The sequence below is a fragment of the Thunnus albacares genome, chromosome 23 (genome assembly GCF_914725855.1).
Source record: "Thunnus albacares chromosome 23, fThuAlb1.1, whole genome shotgun sequence".
NCBI classification, from domain to species: domain Eukaryota; kingdom Metazoa; phylum Chordata; class Actinopteri; order Scombriformes; family Scombridae; genus Thunnus; species Thunnus albacares.
Genome location: NC_058128.1, coordinates 25,816,502 through 25,834,404, shown reverse-complemented (window position 1 = coordinate 25,834,404; position 17,903 = coordinate 25,816,502). Strand labels below are relative to the sequence as shown.

The 17,903-nt window shown below is 41.0% G+C and overlaps 1 protein-coding gene across 3 annotated transcripts in view; it reads right to left on the bottom strand.

Moving 5' to 3' along the window:
• Positions 1–1,501: 1,501 nt before the first annotated feature.
• Positions 1,502–17,903, bottom strand: part of lmo3 (LIM domain only 3) — a 50,032-nt gene continuing 33,630 nt past the window's right edge. For all 3 annotated transcript variants that reach the window (XM_044344084.1, XM_044344083.1, XM_044344085.1), the window contains exons 3-4: positions 12,649–12,774; positions 1,502–2,191 (exon numbers count right to left, since the gene is read on the bottom strand). In XM_044344084.1, coding sequence (XP_044200019.1) covers positions 2,086–2,191; positions 12,649–12,774 — 232 coding nt within the window. In that variant the 3' untranslated portion in view covers positions 1,502–2,085. The remainder of the gene's footprint in view (positions 2,192–12,648; positions 12,775–17,903) is intronic.

The window sequence follows — 17,903 nt, the reverse complement described above, 5'->3', positions numbered from 1 at the left end:
ACACGCTCAGATGCTGATATTTAATACTGAAAGATTAAAGATTTTTTTTCTCAGCAGAAAAGGACACAACTCCTCTGCAGCACGGAGCTATTGTGACCGAGTTGACCGAGTCTTAAGTTGACTGACCTGCTGCAGAGGACACTTAACTATAGCCAAAGCTGTGATGCAAGTCACGCACCCATCCTCAATATTGGCCAAGAAATCATTGATTGGATTCAAGTATCAGCATGTCAAACAATGCCAAATTTTGGACAACAGGTGAAACACTGAATGGTTATCAAATAAATAGTGTACAAAAAGTAACCAACCCTCAACCCCCAACTGATCCGTACACCTCTACAACCGCTACAATAACCTGCCTCCAAGAGCATTTCCCCACATTTCAGTTTGACCGGTGTGAAAGCAAGCAAGTGTGAGAGCCTGGAGTCAGTCTGAATCCAGGTTGCTCAAATACTGCTGAAAGTAGCTCAGATGGAATACATATTAGGAATGGAACTGACACTTGTCACATCATGAAAAATACTCCACAGACATAAAGTCTGGTCCATATAATGTTTAAAGCTGCATCCATTGATTTTGGCCACTTGGGGACAGCAGAACAAGCTGAAAATACAATTGTAAATTTGTTGGCTAACGTGTTAGCAGTTAACAGTTACCTATTTACACATCCAGCAGACACAAAGCATCACTGTAATTTATTTGAAGTCATGTGTCCACCTGATGAATGTAAATCCAAAATTGACTCTCCTTTTATCTCTGGTTTGATCTCCACCAACTTCTGAGAAAAACATCTATCGCTTTCACTGCTAAATCCTCTACTATGTTCACCAGCTAGTCTCTTACTGTGTCTGTCTGCTGTTTGGTGCTGAGCAGATAGTGTACAGTGGGTTTTTCAGAGCTTTTTCACTGTAAACTGCTGTCTGCTGCTGCTCGAAATGAGGTTGATACAAGCAGAGTTTGCTTGCCAGAAAACCAAAACAATGATCTAAAAGAGGTTAATAAACTCAGAAGAGCTGAAAGTGATTAGAGCAGCTTTAATTGTATTCAAGCGATGCGTATTTTGAACAAAAAAGTCTTTTGAGTGGCATTCAAACCTCACTTGACCACACTTTTACTTTGTCACTTCTGAGATGGTGCGATTAGAAAAGCAGACCTACTAGTCTTCACAGGTTGACAGTACAGTGGCTGGACTCATAGTCACATAGTGGTGACTACCCCCCCAAAAAATCTCAAAAATATTTAAGAACTTTGTCCAGAGAAAAGCACTGATCATTTAACAAACTCGTTGGCCAACACAGCTGTGTGATTTGGAAGCATGTTGATACCATGATTAATGTTCTGAGTGCACAATATGGACCAGACCCAGCCTTTGCGCGACTGCGTGACAGATAACTCTGCAGCCTGAAGAGTGAACCACATGCTCACACACATGCTCATGCTCTCTCTCTCTCTCTCTCTCTCTCTCTCTCTCTCTCTCACACACACACACACACACACACAGCAACAAATCTAAAATCATTATTTTTGCCCCTCTTCACTTTACATTCGCAGTGTTTTTTTTTTAACATACAGTAAAAAGGTCTTTATCTCAAAATTACATTGATTGACAATACCTCAGTGTATTTTAGATTCAAGTAGAAGTTGTTGGCCTGTGCAGTCAGGTGGGACACCTTGTCAGATAAGATGAGACAAGACTGCATTTGGGCAGGTTAATTTTTTTCCCCAACAACCAGGAGAAGCTGTTGGTAAAAAATTGCTCTGAGGCCGGTGTTTTGTTCGCCAGGAAAAAAGAGGCAGCATCCGTCAGTCACAAACAAACAAATGGACAAACTTTTTATTTCATACTTGTAGTCTGTTGTAGGCTTCCAGGGCCTTTCCCTGCCACACTGCAGTCTCTATGGCTATTCTGTACAGCAGAGTGTCTCCCCTCCCATGGAGGCTTGCTTCATTATGTACATGTGGGGGACAGGAGCTGGACAGGAGGCAATAGTGCTTTTTGTTGTGTGATTGCAAGCGCTCCTTCAGTCTCTCTCATTCTCCCACTCCTCCTCTTCCTCCTCCTTTTCCGATGTGTTGGCCTGAGGGTCAGCGGACCTGGGGAACGTAGCCCTCCTTCATCAGCCCCTCCTCATAGTCTGTCTGGCACAGAATCATGTTGTTCTTCAGGAAAAACTTGTCTCCCACACAAAACCTGCACCACACAAAGAAAGAGAGAGGGGTTTACATAAGCATCAAAGCAAGAATCTCATCATTAGCACTGAGCTGAAGGCTAGCAGGTCTAGCCAGCTGCAGCACTAGCTTCCTGACTGTAGTGCAAACTCTCTACCTCACCTACTGTAACCTCAGTGCCAACCCACCCTTCAGCTGCAAAGCTGCTGTGTGCAGACAAGGAGCTCTCTTCTAGGAAGCAGTCAACTCAGTTACAAGGGAGGAAAGAAATGCAGGGCTTGAGGCATGTGGGTTAGTTTGAGAAGACGGGGGTGGTCTGATGTATATGGATGGAATTATCTCTGTTTCAGACTGCTGGGGTTCCTTTCCACCTGCAGGTGTTACCGAAACCCCCACCGACCTCGGCAGCCCCATCCTGCTCCAGCCAGGGGGACCACAGTTATGCTTGACCTTTCAGCACAGCGCCAAGCAGAGATTATGTTGAACGTGTAAGAGCCGTAACTCTTGCTGTATTGTCCTGAGGGCTGCTTATCTCCCTCATTGTGCAGGTTGGACAAGGTCGGCAAGCGCTGGTGCCAGTGTTTACCAAGGGAAGGTGTAGCTGCAGTGGGGGGTGGGGGGGGGTGGGGACAGTGAGGCTCACCTCCGTTTGACTTCCCTTGGTGTTAAGACTGCTGAGTTCAGTGCTGGGAGCTGCACACAGCGGATGGAGCTCAGGTACCTGACAAGCTCAGGCTGTTCACAGCATTTATTCAGGGCTGGAGGGCAGATTGAGAGCATGATTTGTTACATCCATTTGGGACCAATTAGCAGGATTCAAATACACCGTAGGTATTGGCACAAAATACCAAAAAGAGTGACAATAATGTGTAATGCCAAATGTTCTGGAGAAGAGATGACAATTATTTTGAAACACAGATCATGTAAAGCTGCACACTCATAACTCAGCTGCAGTCTCTTTAAATCATCAACATTTCAATGCGGGATGAAATGAGCATCAGTCAGTCATCTATATCTTGTATAATATAATATAAAAGCTGATTTTAGTGATGTCATCCTGCCAACCTTCACAGTACTGTAGGAAATAAATTAAGAACCCCTCATCATTGTCTCCTTCTGGGAATCTTTGTTCAAGGAAACACAAGAGCATCATATCAGCATCAAGAGTATCAAGTATTTTTAATAATAAAAGTATTTTTAAATAGCAGAGACAGTAATAGACACATAAAAGCAGCTTCACCTCACCATTGTTCTTTAAAGGGGACATGAAATGTGCATATTTTGGCACTGGTAGCAACCAAGAATATTTGAAAAACACCATGCCGAAAATCAGATTTTAAAACCACAGATATGACAAATTTATTTGCGTAATTTCTACCTATCTATCTAGCTAGCGACCCACCATTTTGGAGTGACATCATTGCCTACAAAACACGGTTGTTGGTTCTGTTGGCCAGTGAAGACAGTGAAGCATTTCTGGGCTCCATTTGAAATCACATCTTATCTTTTTATTAATGTCCTGTTTCTTTTCTGGTCTTTACTTTGATTTTTCTATTTTTTACTAGGTGCTATAGTAGTTACTAGTACTATTTTTGGAGACTGATTATTACTATAACTGATAGTATCTAAAATATATGTTAAGTAAAAGGCAAAAGCTAGACTAGACTGAAATACTGAGAAATTGACAAATGCATAAATATATTATTTGGCCTACTGCTGCTACTTTTGGTTCATATTGTTAATTTATTAGCGTTATGGACATTTAGGTCACGAATAAAACCATTGCAGGAGTGAGCAGGTAGAACTGACATCAACCAATCAAAAATGCTTATTTAGTTGTGAGCCAATTCCTGGGTGGTAAAAAACCCACAAAAACAAGTCAGGCCTCAGGCAATTTCTGGGAAGGACAGTCAAATGGTCAACACAAAATAATTTACTTATGGAACAATTTCTTGCTTTTTCATCCCAAATTATTGTGCTTTATGTTGGTTCAGTATGGCAACAATATTTTTTTTAAATTTGTCACTAGACATGTAAATGGACTGTACTTGTATAGCACCTTTCTAGTCTTCCAACCACTCAAAGCGACACACATTCATATGCTGAATGGGTACAGGGGCTACCATGCAAGGTCCCAACATGCCCATCAGAGGAAATCTAAGCATTCAAACACATTCTCACATCAGGAGCAATTAGTGTTAAGTATCTTGCCCAAGGACACATCGACATGCAGACTGGAGGACCCGGGAATCGAACCTCCAATCTTCCGATTAGTGGACGACCTGCTCTACCTCCTGAGCCACAGCCGCCCCATGTGTGATACCTTTTTGTCAGATAAGCCATGTGATTGAAATGCCAGCTATCCCACATGCTAAACAACTTTATTGTACGCATTGCAAGAAGAACAAACAAGATGATGGTGAGGAAGATAAAGGAATTGGGGATAACATCTGGGAATCATCTAACGTTTGGAGTCCAAAGTCTGGAGTGTGAGCCTGACTTACTGCTACGGAAAATGTGAGGTCACAGTAAGAAATATTTCTTTGGAGGTTTGCATCAGCTGGGATGACTCTCTCTGGCTAAGGATTCAACCGATGAATGGTGTGGAATAACATGAGTTTTAGGTGTTTTTAATGGTTGTGGTTCATTTGGCGTATTCAGTGCCTCTGTACCACTGTCATCATGTGTATGTTGGGTAGAGTACATATTATAGGCAGTGAAATTGAAACAGACGGTGCAACCTCAGTCTGTTGGTCCAAAGAAAGATACCACAGTTTCTCTTTTCTTTTATATGTTTATATTTGTCATGTTTATTATATAGTTGTTGATTAGAATGGATATTCTTTTAGTAAATTATGTTAACTTCATCGACTGTTTCATATCCACTTTAAGGCTGAGTATCAACACAAATCAGCAACAACAGTTATGGCTGACAAATAGAAGCTGAAGTATTTTTGCAAAATGGTTTATTTACAGAGATATGAATAAACAAGGGCATCCAGAACAACATAAAGTGTCTTAGTAAGGTGTTGGGCCACCACGTGCCACCACAACAGCTTCAGTGCACCTTGGCATTGATTAAACAAGTCTCTGAACTCAACTAGAGGGATGAACACCATTCTTCCAAAAGATATTCCCTCATTTGGTGTTTTGATGATGGTGGTGGAGAGCGCTGTTTAACATGTCAGTCCAGAATCTCCCATAGGTGTTCAACTGGATTGAGATCTGGTGACTGTGATGGCCATAGCATATGTTTCACATTATTTTCACACTCATAAAACTATTCAGTAACCCCTCGTGCCCTATGGATGGGGGTATTGTCATCCTGGAAGACCACCCCCATCAGGATAGAAATGTTTCATCATAGGATAAAAGTGAACAACTTTGTATTGATTTGCATTGACCCTTCCCTCTCAGGGGACAAGTGGACCCAAACTGTGCCAGCAAAATCCCCCCCATAGCATAACCACTGGATCCCCTCACTGTAGGGGTCAAGCATTCAGACCTGTGCCGGTTTTTCCTTTAATTTGTCACCTGTCTGTATATACACACCTTTATTACCACTCCTAACACAGAGAACTAATATCCATTCATCTCTGCTGTTTGATTCAGTGATAAAGCAGAGGCACAGGTGTATTTCATGTAATGGTATCACTCCAGTCTAATAAATTGTCCTGTTTGAATGACCCCTTGTCTCTCAGAATCTGTTAGTGTCTGCCTTTACTTACACCATACCCACTCCCACTTTAGCTTCATCTTACCCCTTTATTTCTTTTACACCAGTAGGATTGCTTCTTTCACTCCTCCCACCCCTCTTCCTCCTCCTCCCCTTCATTCTCTTCCCATAGCCCTTATCCCTGCCCTCCACTTATTTCACACAGCCAAATTGTTTCTGCTCGGTGAAATGTCAACAGCATATGTGACATCTGTGCACCAATTATGATGAGGATATTACGCTGGGCCCATCAAGGGCATGTCTAATAAAGGACCTTGTGTTGCCCTAGTATTTCCAGTTTCTTAAAAAACATTTGCAGGGTACATCTTCTATATAACTCTTTGTTAGAGAACACTCATACATTGGTTTGCTGCTACTGGACTTTCAATAAAAAAACAGCTATTTACTGTTGCTGATGATATGATAAATAGGGATATGATGTGTTACTGAATTAGCCGTCATAAGTATTATACAGTATATATATATGAAACCTGCAGTGACGCCTGTTTCAATACCCCACTGAAAACAATGAATCCTCTAAATATTCAGCAAAAAAGTTAAGCCACATCTTTTTAGTTTAGCGTTTACACAGTGAATCAAATCATCAAACAGACTTTCTCATTTTGTGGTAATTATTATCTTGTTTTCAATCTGCTCCACTTCTTTGAAATATTTGATTTTATGTCCATAACTGTATCATATGAAGGAACATAATGCGAGTGTGGAAAAACACTATACAAATGAAACTCTATCTGCTGATGAAAACCATGAGATGCTGCTGTAAGGTCTAGGTCTTAAAGGTCCAGGAGTTTAAATTATTTTGTCAAATATGCAAATACAGATTTTATTAAGTTTGAATTTTAGAGAATAGTTTGAGATGAAAATTAAAAATTAAAAAATTAAACACTTCACGTACTATTCATTTAGTCTGACATAGTATTGATATTTATTTTGTAATTCCCTCACCAATCATTAGTGAGCGACCTCTATTCCACCAATGTCATTGTCAGTTGACACTGAAATGTTGCCATTCCTGTGGCCACTTTCTTGGTTTTTGATAGACGTATTATTTTTCTGGCACTAGCAAAAGAAGATGCCGGCCCCATTAGTAAACCCTCTTACAAAGCTTTGACTCCATTTTTTTGTCCAACAGGAGGAGGCAGTTGTGAATGAGCACAATACCAGATGTATTTAAATCACTGAAAAAGTCCGAAATGTGGGCAGTGATTCAGAAGTCTGGAACCAAGCTAGGCTAGCTTAAATGCTCCCTACCTTCTAGTGTGGCTACAATTATAAACATTGCCTTTAGACATTTTCAGGTGACATGTTGTATAGTTCTTTTGAAGCATACTGATGCCTTAACACACTGCTCCAAAATCTGAAATTGGTGTTCAATTCAACTGGTGAATGTAAATGTCATAGCATATGGTTCATATCATTTTCATACTCATCAAACCATTCAGTGAGCATCTGCTTTCATTATGTTTCTCCACTCATTTATTCAGGTTCAGTTTTTTCCTTTAATCTTTCACCAATCTATACCTTGTAACACATTACTGCGAGGGCTCAGTACTCATTAAAGGAGCTAGCTATAGCTTCATTAAAGGCATTCCTGAACATCGCATGTGTTTTCTCAAGTATGGTATCTATATAGTTGTATGTTTATTACGGTCTGCAATATAATGGTTCTAACCATACACTCAGTTGCCCTCTGCAGGTGCTGTCTTCCTCTCTCCCTTCACGTTCTTCCCTCTATCTTCCTTCCTTTATTTAGAGGTGACTGTGACTAATGAGTCTTTAGAGACCTCTTGTTGTAGGAGGAAGAGAAAGAATGGCTTCCACAGGCACACACTTAAAAGATGTATTGCGATGCCAGCTATTTGCCTCGGAGGCCCATGTTAACTACAGTAGTCACTTTCGACTCAAATGAAGAAACAGTGAGATTGTCAAAGAGAGAAAATAGTCTCAATTGCACCAAATCTAATTACTGTTAGGATGCATGCAGGTCCAGAAACACTTGGCCCTATGACACTGATGCTTAATTGTAACAGCATGTTGTAAATCTTCCCTGGCAGATTGCTGCTGGGCAATCAGACGGCAGCAGTACAAGAGCATGTTAAAGATGATTTTTTCTTTGGTGAATGAAATGTAGGTAATATAGTTTCACATCTGGAAATGGGGCAATCATAATTTTTTATTTATTTTGTCTCCATTTTTGCTGCTACACACCCACTGCCATTGTGTTTTAAAACTCTGGTTTTCATTAAAGCATTCATTTTCTGTCTGCATCTGTGAAGCTCAGCACTCACATGTCAGGTTTCTGTACTGTACCACTGAAAAATCAATTGTTAATCAAACAATGTGGCCACAAGTCTTTTCCCCTGGATTCTTTGTTCAGTTCTGGGGAGAAAAACGCATCACTTCCTGTGTGCCAGGCAAAGACCACCCTGACACAGTGCTGTATTTGAAGGGCTGCCTCCTTGAAGGATGGTCATATACACTATACTGACTAGCCTTCAGATAACACTGGGCTCAACCTACACCTACGCCCACAGACGACAATCTATAGATGATTCCCTTCCCTTATTTCCTGCTGTGAATGTTAAAACGCAAATTATTGCCTTTGACCAACCGCGAACTGTCTGGACAGTACTGACCTTAGAAAAAATGGTGGGTCCAAAATGGAGGAAGGCATCATATTAGCTGTAATGCACAATCCAATTTAATATGACTCTGCTCTGCAGAAGTATAAACTCCAGAAAGAGATTAGTCATGGTCTGCATGCAGTCATGAGCCAGGAGTGGATGGTACAAATATTACCTTGAATGAACTATGTTAGCTTACTGTCTGATTAGTGACAAGTCCCCTACATCACCAAGCTTCCATTACCACCTATTTCATGAGGATGCATCAGTACATTTTACTGATAACGGTTGACAAGGCAGTCCCATTCCAAAGATTCTTCCAAATGCAGTCCACTTTTGCCTAAATTCAGAGGGCTCAACTGATACATCCTTTTTATTGTTTTTTGTTTTGTGCATTGAATATGGTGGATTCAGCTCTCGCCTTCAGTCCTCTGAAGTCTACCCTGTCTTAGGACATGCACTTTGAAAGAGGCAGCTCATAAAATGAGACTCAGCTCAAAACTATAGACATGCACATCAGCCCATCATGACATGTTCTGTCTTAAAACTTTGAAGGATGTGGCCCCTCATGTTATACAGCTAGGGTCTTCAGAATGTTGAAAATGTATAAACTGGTTGAAACACCTTTCACCTTGATGAGTGGAGAAAAACTACCATTTATTTGTATAAAATTTGTAATTTTTACTTTTTATTGTGATTTTTTTTTTCTTCAGTAGTGCAGGATTAGGAAGTTGAATTCTGTTCTCTAACAGCCTGGCTTCACAGGCTCTAAGTTCTCAACACCAATCATACACAAAGTGACAACTATGTCCCTTATTACCTATTAGGCCCCCATCTAACAAGCCTAACCCATGACATACAAGGCACCAGTGGCTGAGTTTAGCTGTGCTGAACCCAATTGGTGTCACTCTCTCCTTCCAAGGCTCCAATATGGAGCCTCCCCCCTTATCAGCACTGACCTTCCCCTGCACTGTCACCCATCCTGCGCTCTTCCGCTCCCCTCTACTCTAACCTTCCCCCAGCCTCCCAAGACTGTGGCCTCTAGCTCATCAGGGGGAAATTGGGCCAGCACTGGCTAGATGATGAGGCTGGACGACAGCTCCATCGATTAGCTGTCCCCCAGGGCTGATCTGTGGCTAACTGCTTGCTGGATGGAGTCTCATATCTCCTTCCTTATTCCCAATACCCCCACCCACACCAACAATCCCACACTGCTCAGAACCTGCCCCCTGTCCCTTTGGCTCTAAGACCATGGTGGTGCTTCATTTCCCCGAGCTAAGGTAGGGAAAATAACAGGTCTGGCTGGTGGGAAGGTCATGATGGTAGATTTATGTCCAGTTTAACAGAGTAAGGCCACATTGGGTGCAGACATGAGCAATCAGAGCCAATGTAGGATCCTATATTTTCACTGATAGACCAGGGACAGGAGCTATTCACTCCCCTCAGCTTGATACCATTTCAAAGTCATGCACAGAGCGAAGAAATGGGAGGGAAAAAAGGCTTTTGCTCTCTGGCAGATACACAAGTAAGATAACTGGTGAGGCTTTTCCATTTATCTTATTCCTGAAGCAGGTTCAGCTCTCAATGCTTCTTTCGTGGCAAGCAAGAGATTACTGCCAATTTGATGGTGATGATGACAAAGAACAAAGAAGCAGTTGCAGGTCATGATCACAGTGACATGTCCACTCTCAGCTAACCGGCCCATCTTTCCATCTCTGTCCTCCACTAATTGGCCTATCACTTAAGCATGGCCCTTAATAGCTGAGCATGGCAATGACCATTAGAGTCCTGCCTGTGAGTCCCTGATGAAATCAGAGTAATCACTGGCTTTGAGTTCCCTGCCCTTGCTCGGTAGGGTGGATGTACCCACAAAGTAACTGATGGCGTGGATAGATGCATGGGAGTAAGTGTGTGTGTGTGTGAGTGTGTGGTGGGGGGTTGCTGTATGTTCATACTTGATTGTAGCAATTCAACCTTCAAACGCCAACATGTGCTGCAGCTGACCTGCAGGAGCGATGGATAATTACACCGCGTGACCCCTGCTGACCCCCCTATAGCCTGCTCTGTTTATCAGATTTCACATTTTCTGACGATGTTCCACAGAGAAATCTCTGAGCCATTTGTGAGATGGATTAGATTGCTTTATTGAAGGACCCGTGGGGGGAGGGGGTCGATGGGGGCTTTCATGTTTGTTTGAGGCTGGGAAATGAGAGGGGACAGAAATGGTGTGGTGTAGATGAACAAGGCGGCAGATCAGTATTCCAGACAAAGAACAGGAGCCCATTTCAGACTGGCCACAATGAGACGTTGAGAAACAGGGAATCTTAAGTGAGATCTCCTGATAGATCTCGGACTGAGGCTGAGAAAATTTGTGAAAGGTCATTCTATTAATCAGGATATAAATATTGAAAACCCACTTAGACTTATTAGTAACATTGTGGACATCACTAAGAATGCATCATACCTGCTGTGAATCCCAAATGTTCTAAAAGACATAAGTCATAAATGTAGATTTAGAGATTGAATCACTGTGGCATAAAACTCCCTCTCCAAAACAGTTTCTCTCAGAACAACAGCTGGCTCACTTGACAAGTCTCATGTTTGCAATGTCAATTCTGAAAGATGCAAAAAAAAAAAAAAAAGTATAAACATATGACAGAGGGAATTACAGTAATAATTTGCACATCAGAATTTGATTTCAAAGTTTAAATGCCCATTGAAATATGTTATCATCAGTTATATCAGCTACTTTTGGGGCAATGCAGTTTCTGTAGGATGTGAATTCAGGCACACAGAATGATCCTTTAAATGTATATCTCTCCCACAATCTCTCCACCAATGTAAAGAAACAAAATGGAAAACAAAAAGTCAAAGCTGAGGAACAGCCTCAGTTGAAGTCAGTGCCACACCATAAATCTTGGCCAGGCCCCAGTGAAATTGTGATGGGCATCTGAACAGTGCCTACAAGGCCACAGAAGACCATGTGAAACTATTTTATTCAGTCTATTTTATTCAACAGTTCATCAGCTGCCCTAATGTAAAAAGAAAGATTTGCTCGCGCTTAAATGGCTTTTAATGTAGGAGAGCAGAGTTGGCCTGCCTGGGCCTGGCTGATGAAGATTAGCTGACTTCTTCCATTAGAGGAGGCTGTCTGGTGCAGCCGGCTGAAGTGGCAAGACAATAACCAAGTGCTAATTGTGCGTAACCAGGTCCTTTGCCTTTAGCATGCGCAGTGTGTCTGATTTGTGTGTGTGTGCGTGTGTGTGTGTGTGTGTGTGTGTGTGTGTGTCTGCATGCAGACATCTGCAACAAAGCCGAGGTTGGGAAAGAAAGTGAGAGAGACACAGGAACCCAGCCAACATGTAATCTTTCTGATGATGTGTGATGTTCCCCTACAGTTTTCTGTTTGATAGTGCTTCTTGTAACCTTCAAAAAAACCTCAAAAAGCCTGACAATTTTATGAAACAGACCATGTTAGACTATTCACACAGTTAATTCTGTCATTTTTCATATGTATTCCATCAAGGAGAGACTGTCCAAAAGCATGCTCTCCATCTCCATTTGTATGACTATTCATATCAAAACTGTAGAGACAGACGCAAGAGACCCAGAATTCTTAGAGTGACATGAGGAGGCAGCGGGATGCAGCTGGGAGGAAGCTATGAGGACAGGCTTTTTTTCTGCCTTTGAATGTGGCCATTCAGAAGAGGAATAGACACTATTGCTTTTGGACATGGTACGATAAAATATCATATGAACTAGTTAATTTGAAGGAGACTCGGGCCTTAACTTTCACCACCACAGCAGAGGCCCATGTTCAAACCAGCAGCAGTGCTTTTTCAGATGGTCCATCAAACACTACTGTGATTTTGCAGGAGCTGCACCTGCGGCTCTAGGCTGACACTATACAGTAGTAGTCCTGGATCATAATCACTGTGCTGGGTCCAGCAGGTGTCCCTGAGGCCCTGGTTACTGGTTAAGGGTGATAGATCTCTGATGTGGGATCTTTCTTCAACTATTAGCAGCACTTGGGTTTACCATTCTGCATTGATTCCCTAAATGGTAATTTGACTGGATGCAGGTATGGGAGAGGAGCAGGAGTGTGGTTTACTTACTAACCTCTGATTGCAGAGCTGGCATGCGAAACAGTCCAGGTGGTAGACGTTCTCCTTGGCCCTCATGACCATCTCAAAGGCTGGAATTAGCTTGCTGCAGGCTGCGCAGTTCCCTGTTACACCAAACAACCTGAGCCACCCACATACACACACACAGACACACACACACACACACACACACACACACACACACACACACACACACACAAGAAAAAAAGATATATAATGTAAATATTTTCCCCAAGTCTCAGGATTCAAAGCATACTGCATGTTAGTATCCAGTACAAAACAGTAAGTCTGGGAGGTGAAATACAGGGGGACTGCTATCATAGCCTGACTTGAACCTGTGAGGAAAAATAATTGTGACAACCAAGAACCATAAGTGTATAATTAAAACAGCTGTGGAGGTGCTAAGCTAGCAGTTTCCCATTACTTTCAGTCTTTGTGCTAAGCTGGGCTAAACACCTCCAAGACTTACCTGTCTACAGTGATGAATTTCTCATCTGACTCAATCAAGCATACACAGGTTTTTCCGTAAGTGTTAAAGGATAGTGTTAAAGGACGGCTCCTGTATTCTCACACATATACAAAATTACAAAACCATATACAAAATTACAAAGCCATTTTTTTTTCATTTTCTTGACATATATTTCTAAATATCATACATACAACCTTCAGAAAAATACTCCACCATTAACACCATCACAGATGAAAAAACAACAACCCCCCAACCTGATAACCCAGTAAAATAGTATTTTTTTTTCCTTACTCTTTTTTTTTATTTTAATAAATCAAATCTGTATTTTACTTACTTATTTATTTATTTATTTACTTTTGTTGGTTTTGTGGATCTTGTTACAGAGTACAGGTGTAATTGTTTTCCCACTGACTGATTGCATGTCATTTAATAAGAAAGCTCACTGCTGTCATACATGCTCTGATGACACTGCTGTCATACATGCTTTGATGAAAGCTTCAAACCAAAGAGAGATTTGTTAGTCCCTTAGTTTTAAATAAAACCAATGAAAATGATCAAGGTAACCTTTTTAGTTCCTTTTGTTCTTAATATTTTGGAGAAAATAAACAACAGTTAAACACTTTTTCAAGATGCCATGTCACAATGAATAGAACATACAGTATTTATATTATTATTTTTTGTGTCCATATTTTGTGAACTGAAGGGTATGAGCACAGCACATTTGACCTTTTGAACATGTTTGACTCCACCCACAACTATATCCCACCCTTGATTCCCCTGGTTAGCAGAAATACACAAAACAGAATTACAGGACTACAACTGCTTCTGTTGCTTCTTGGTGGCTCTGAAAATGAGAGTGACAGCTGTCAAAGGGATTGTGGTAAACACACTAACATGAGCTGTTGAGACAGATAGGGTCTCTGAATCAGTCACAAAAATAGGTTGGACAGGGCCGGGCCAGAGTAGCGCAGTAAAAAATAGCAGGGCTGCAGCTTGTGCCATGGAAATAGATGGGACATGGCTAGCAATACTGCCCAGGGAGGATCCTATTATTTCTTCGCCTGCTCCAGGGACATTAATGCGAGTATTCATTAGGGATTCAGGGCTGTTACTACACAGCGACCTAGACCAGGCTAGCAAGGGAGAAAAAAAATCTGATAACGAAATCATATAACAAAATAACCTATTAGGCAGACTTCTTGAGGCACTTTTAGCCGTCGTTGTTAAAATGATAAAACAGCATGCCACTCTCAGAGTCTGTAAGAGATCGCAATCTGATAAATGATCTCAGGGCTTGGGATATGCAGGGTTGTTTATTAACCTTCAGAAAGTATGTTTCCCAGAGGCAAAGGAAGCAGATAGATTGTGCCCTCATGAATACCTACAGAATTAAGGGCCACTGTCAACACACCTTGAGACAATGAAGGATATCTCTTGTAACATGGTAGGTGGGTGAAAACAAAGAGGGCCAATTCGATAGATTAGTGCTGACTTAATTAAAAGAATTATGCCTTTTCCTTTGAGCCATCTAAATTTAGATATATCTGTGTTATCTCTTGTCCTTTCTCTTTTCTGTACAAATGTGCATTGCCGGAAGGCCTTCACATGAAATAGATGAAATGATGATGATCTTCTTACAAAGCAGAGTAATTGATCTAAAAAATCCTCAGAAAAAGAAAAAGAAATGATAGATTTAGTGTGAGATAATGAGCATGAGTGTTTGAGCATAACAGAGGCACTTTGTATGGCAGCTTTCGACAGAGAGTCACAGTGCCGCCTCTCACTGTGCAGGGGCGAGTGTCCTTGTCTTTCAGTAACCTGAATCATTTTCAGATAGCATGCACTCAAGGCTCTGGATTATAAATGATGGAAGGTATTCGTGTAAAAAAGCAATGTTTTAAGCTTTCTGCCTGTCAGCTTGAATCAAAACGGTGTTCTGTTTCACTGTTCACTGTGTCTGTCCACGCTCTTCTCTCATCTCTTGCAAATTTAAGGTGGCCTGCAATGTTGAAAGGGACTGTCACACTACTATGTTCTGAGAAATCCTAGGTAAAAGTCCTTGTACCTGTGACCATACAGTGTTTGTTAGTGTGTGTGTCTACCACTTGAATCAACACCACTACTTTCCTCAGAAACTGATTGATACTGTTGAGGTTAAGTGTCAAACTAAAAAGCCAGAATAAGACCACCAACAACTTACTTAAAGCTTTGCACACTGCGGAAGCCCATACATTTAAAAAAACAACTTTACATCTGAGAGAAAAAAGAGGGAAGAAAAATATAACTTTGCTCTTCATTATTCTGTAAAACACTTAAGGCAAGGAACTTTTGCCCATGGTCTTAAATGAAAACAACATTCAAGACGTCTAATGTTTAAATAAAATCTTAAAATATATAAAATATTTAATACTCAATTGTTAAATTAAAATGCAATATGAGGCATGATACCTTCTACCTTTAAACACGGTAGTGAATGAAAAAATAGCCTGTGTGCACATCATCAAAACTTAATGATAACTTACAAACATGAACAAGTCTTGTCCTGCAGCTTATCATCTTGAACAAGCCACCAAACAAACATTCACTGGGGAAAAGTGCACCGCTAACGGTAGTTAGCAGCTCGATAGCTAGCTGCTCAGCTGCAGCGCATTAAACAGCATGTAAACATACCTGAATATGTCACTTCGGACTCATTAGATGCTGGTTTGGTTGTTGCTTTTCAAAATCCCTGTTAGTGACATGCTGTCTGTCCATGACTTGTACTTAGAGCAGTTTGTTTACTTTGTCTCCGATGAAACATTACATTTTGCAATTAATCCGCAGTTCACTGAACCATATGGATGAACCGTATGGATCACGGATCAACTATATTCCGTTACACCATTATAATATATATATTTAGTCATACTCTATGGCAAAATTGTCAAGTTAAAGAAAATGTCATAGTGCACCACATAGCTCAAAAGATAGATAGATAGAGGATAGTTGTTTTATGCAATGTTATTGCCCCCAGAAATACAAACCTGTAGTGGACACCAACATTCTACCATTTCAAGCTGAGTTATTGGACTAAAAAAGAGATGGTATTTTCGAGAATATTTTTCAGCCAATACATGCATTGATTTTTTCCTACTAAGGAAATGGAATCCATGTAAAAGACCCCCTCAACAAGATAAAACCCTGAAAAGTTGTTTCACTCACTGAAAAATCCCAAAGACCCCCAGGGTTCCCAAACAGAACATCCAAACTCCTGGCTGCTTCTCATCCACTTGTTTGCTGCATAATTCATCCCGTACCTTCCTGTGCTACTTTAACCACTGCTTTAAATGATTAAAAACCACCTCCCAACCTGTGTTGGCTTATGGGAACAATACATACATCAGCTCTTCAAATCAAGCTATATTTTTAGTGTCTCTGACAAGCTGAGTTTAATGTAGTGGCTGATAATAGTCTTCAGAGATTTTCCCAGACTAAATCTGTGGCAGTGCCAGCAAACATCTAGCCAGTCGAGCTTGCTGGGAACTTGTGTGGCAAACACTCTTCAAACCCTCTCCCTGTGGGGGGGGGGGGGGGGGGGGGGGGGGTGGATGGAGCGTACCTGCCACTCGTCTTTCGCCGCTCTGCCAGTTTGATGCCACAAACACTAATGGTTCTCAGGGGAGGAGGCAAATTAAGCGTGGTTTGCTTGTAATGAATTCAAAGGCACAGGCTCCAACACAATCAGAGGATGACACTTTAGAGGCCTTTTGTGCAAGGCCCAGGGCCTGGGACTATATGGATTATAATTGGTAATAAATATATAAATTTCTAATGCATCTCTCTGAGGCTGACAAACATACAGCTGTCTGCTATATAAAGAAGGCTGTTAACTGTGGGACCGCTGAAAAAAAAGAAAACAGAATAACATAAGTATAATAGTGGGCTTGACATACACTTTATATCCATGGCTGACAAGATAGCATGTATATTTAAAGAGGTTGAAGATACAACATGAGATTAAAATTCATGCTTTGGTCAAATCTGAATTTGAAAGAGAATAGCGGCAGTCAGTGTCCAATACCTTGTTTCAGTCAAAAGACATTCACTGTGCATTACAGCCTGGTATGGCTCAGTGATACCTATTTGATGAGAGAAAAACAGACACCAATTAAATTATTCCACAAGGCTTTAGCCCAGTGGACCCCAAAACCCAATCTGAGTCTGCAGGCCCCCATCCCCTGTGGAGAATGCAGGAGTGGTGTCATGCCAATGCTTTTTCTCAGCTTTGTCAGCCTAAATCCAAAATCCAACTCCCCACCCCCAGTGATTAGTGGAGTGTAAGAAGAAATTACATTATATTATTTTGGAATATATACACAGAGCCACAGATACTGTACAAAGACAAACATGACATGTCTGATGGTAAAGTGATTTTCCAAAGCTGCCTCTCAGAAGATTTATGCAATTTTATGTTATAATAACATTATATATATATATATATATATATATATATATATATATATATATATATATATATATATATATATATTGTATATGTATTATAACATGCTGCTGCTGAAAAATGGAACAAAAAGCAGCTTTAAAGAGTAAGTAAATCATGTCAGACAGAAAGGTGCTGCAGCACTGCTGAGACTTTGTGGCAGTTCTGATCACAGCACAATCAGCTTCAATACACCTTTATTCCAATAAAGGTGTATTGAAGGTCCTGTTGCAAAGCTTTGGTTGTAGTTGCCATATACCAGCAACTCAATGTAGCCTGCAGGTGCTTAACCCTCTATAGT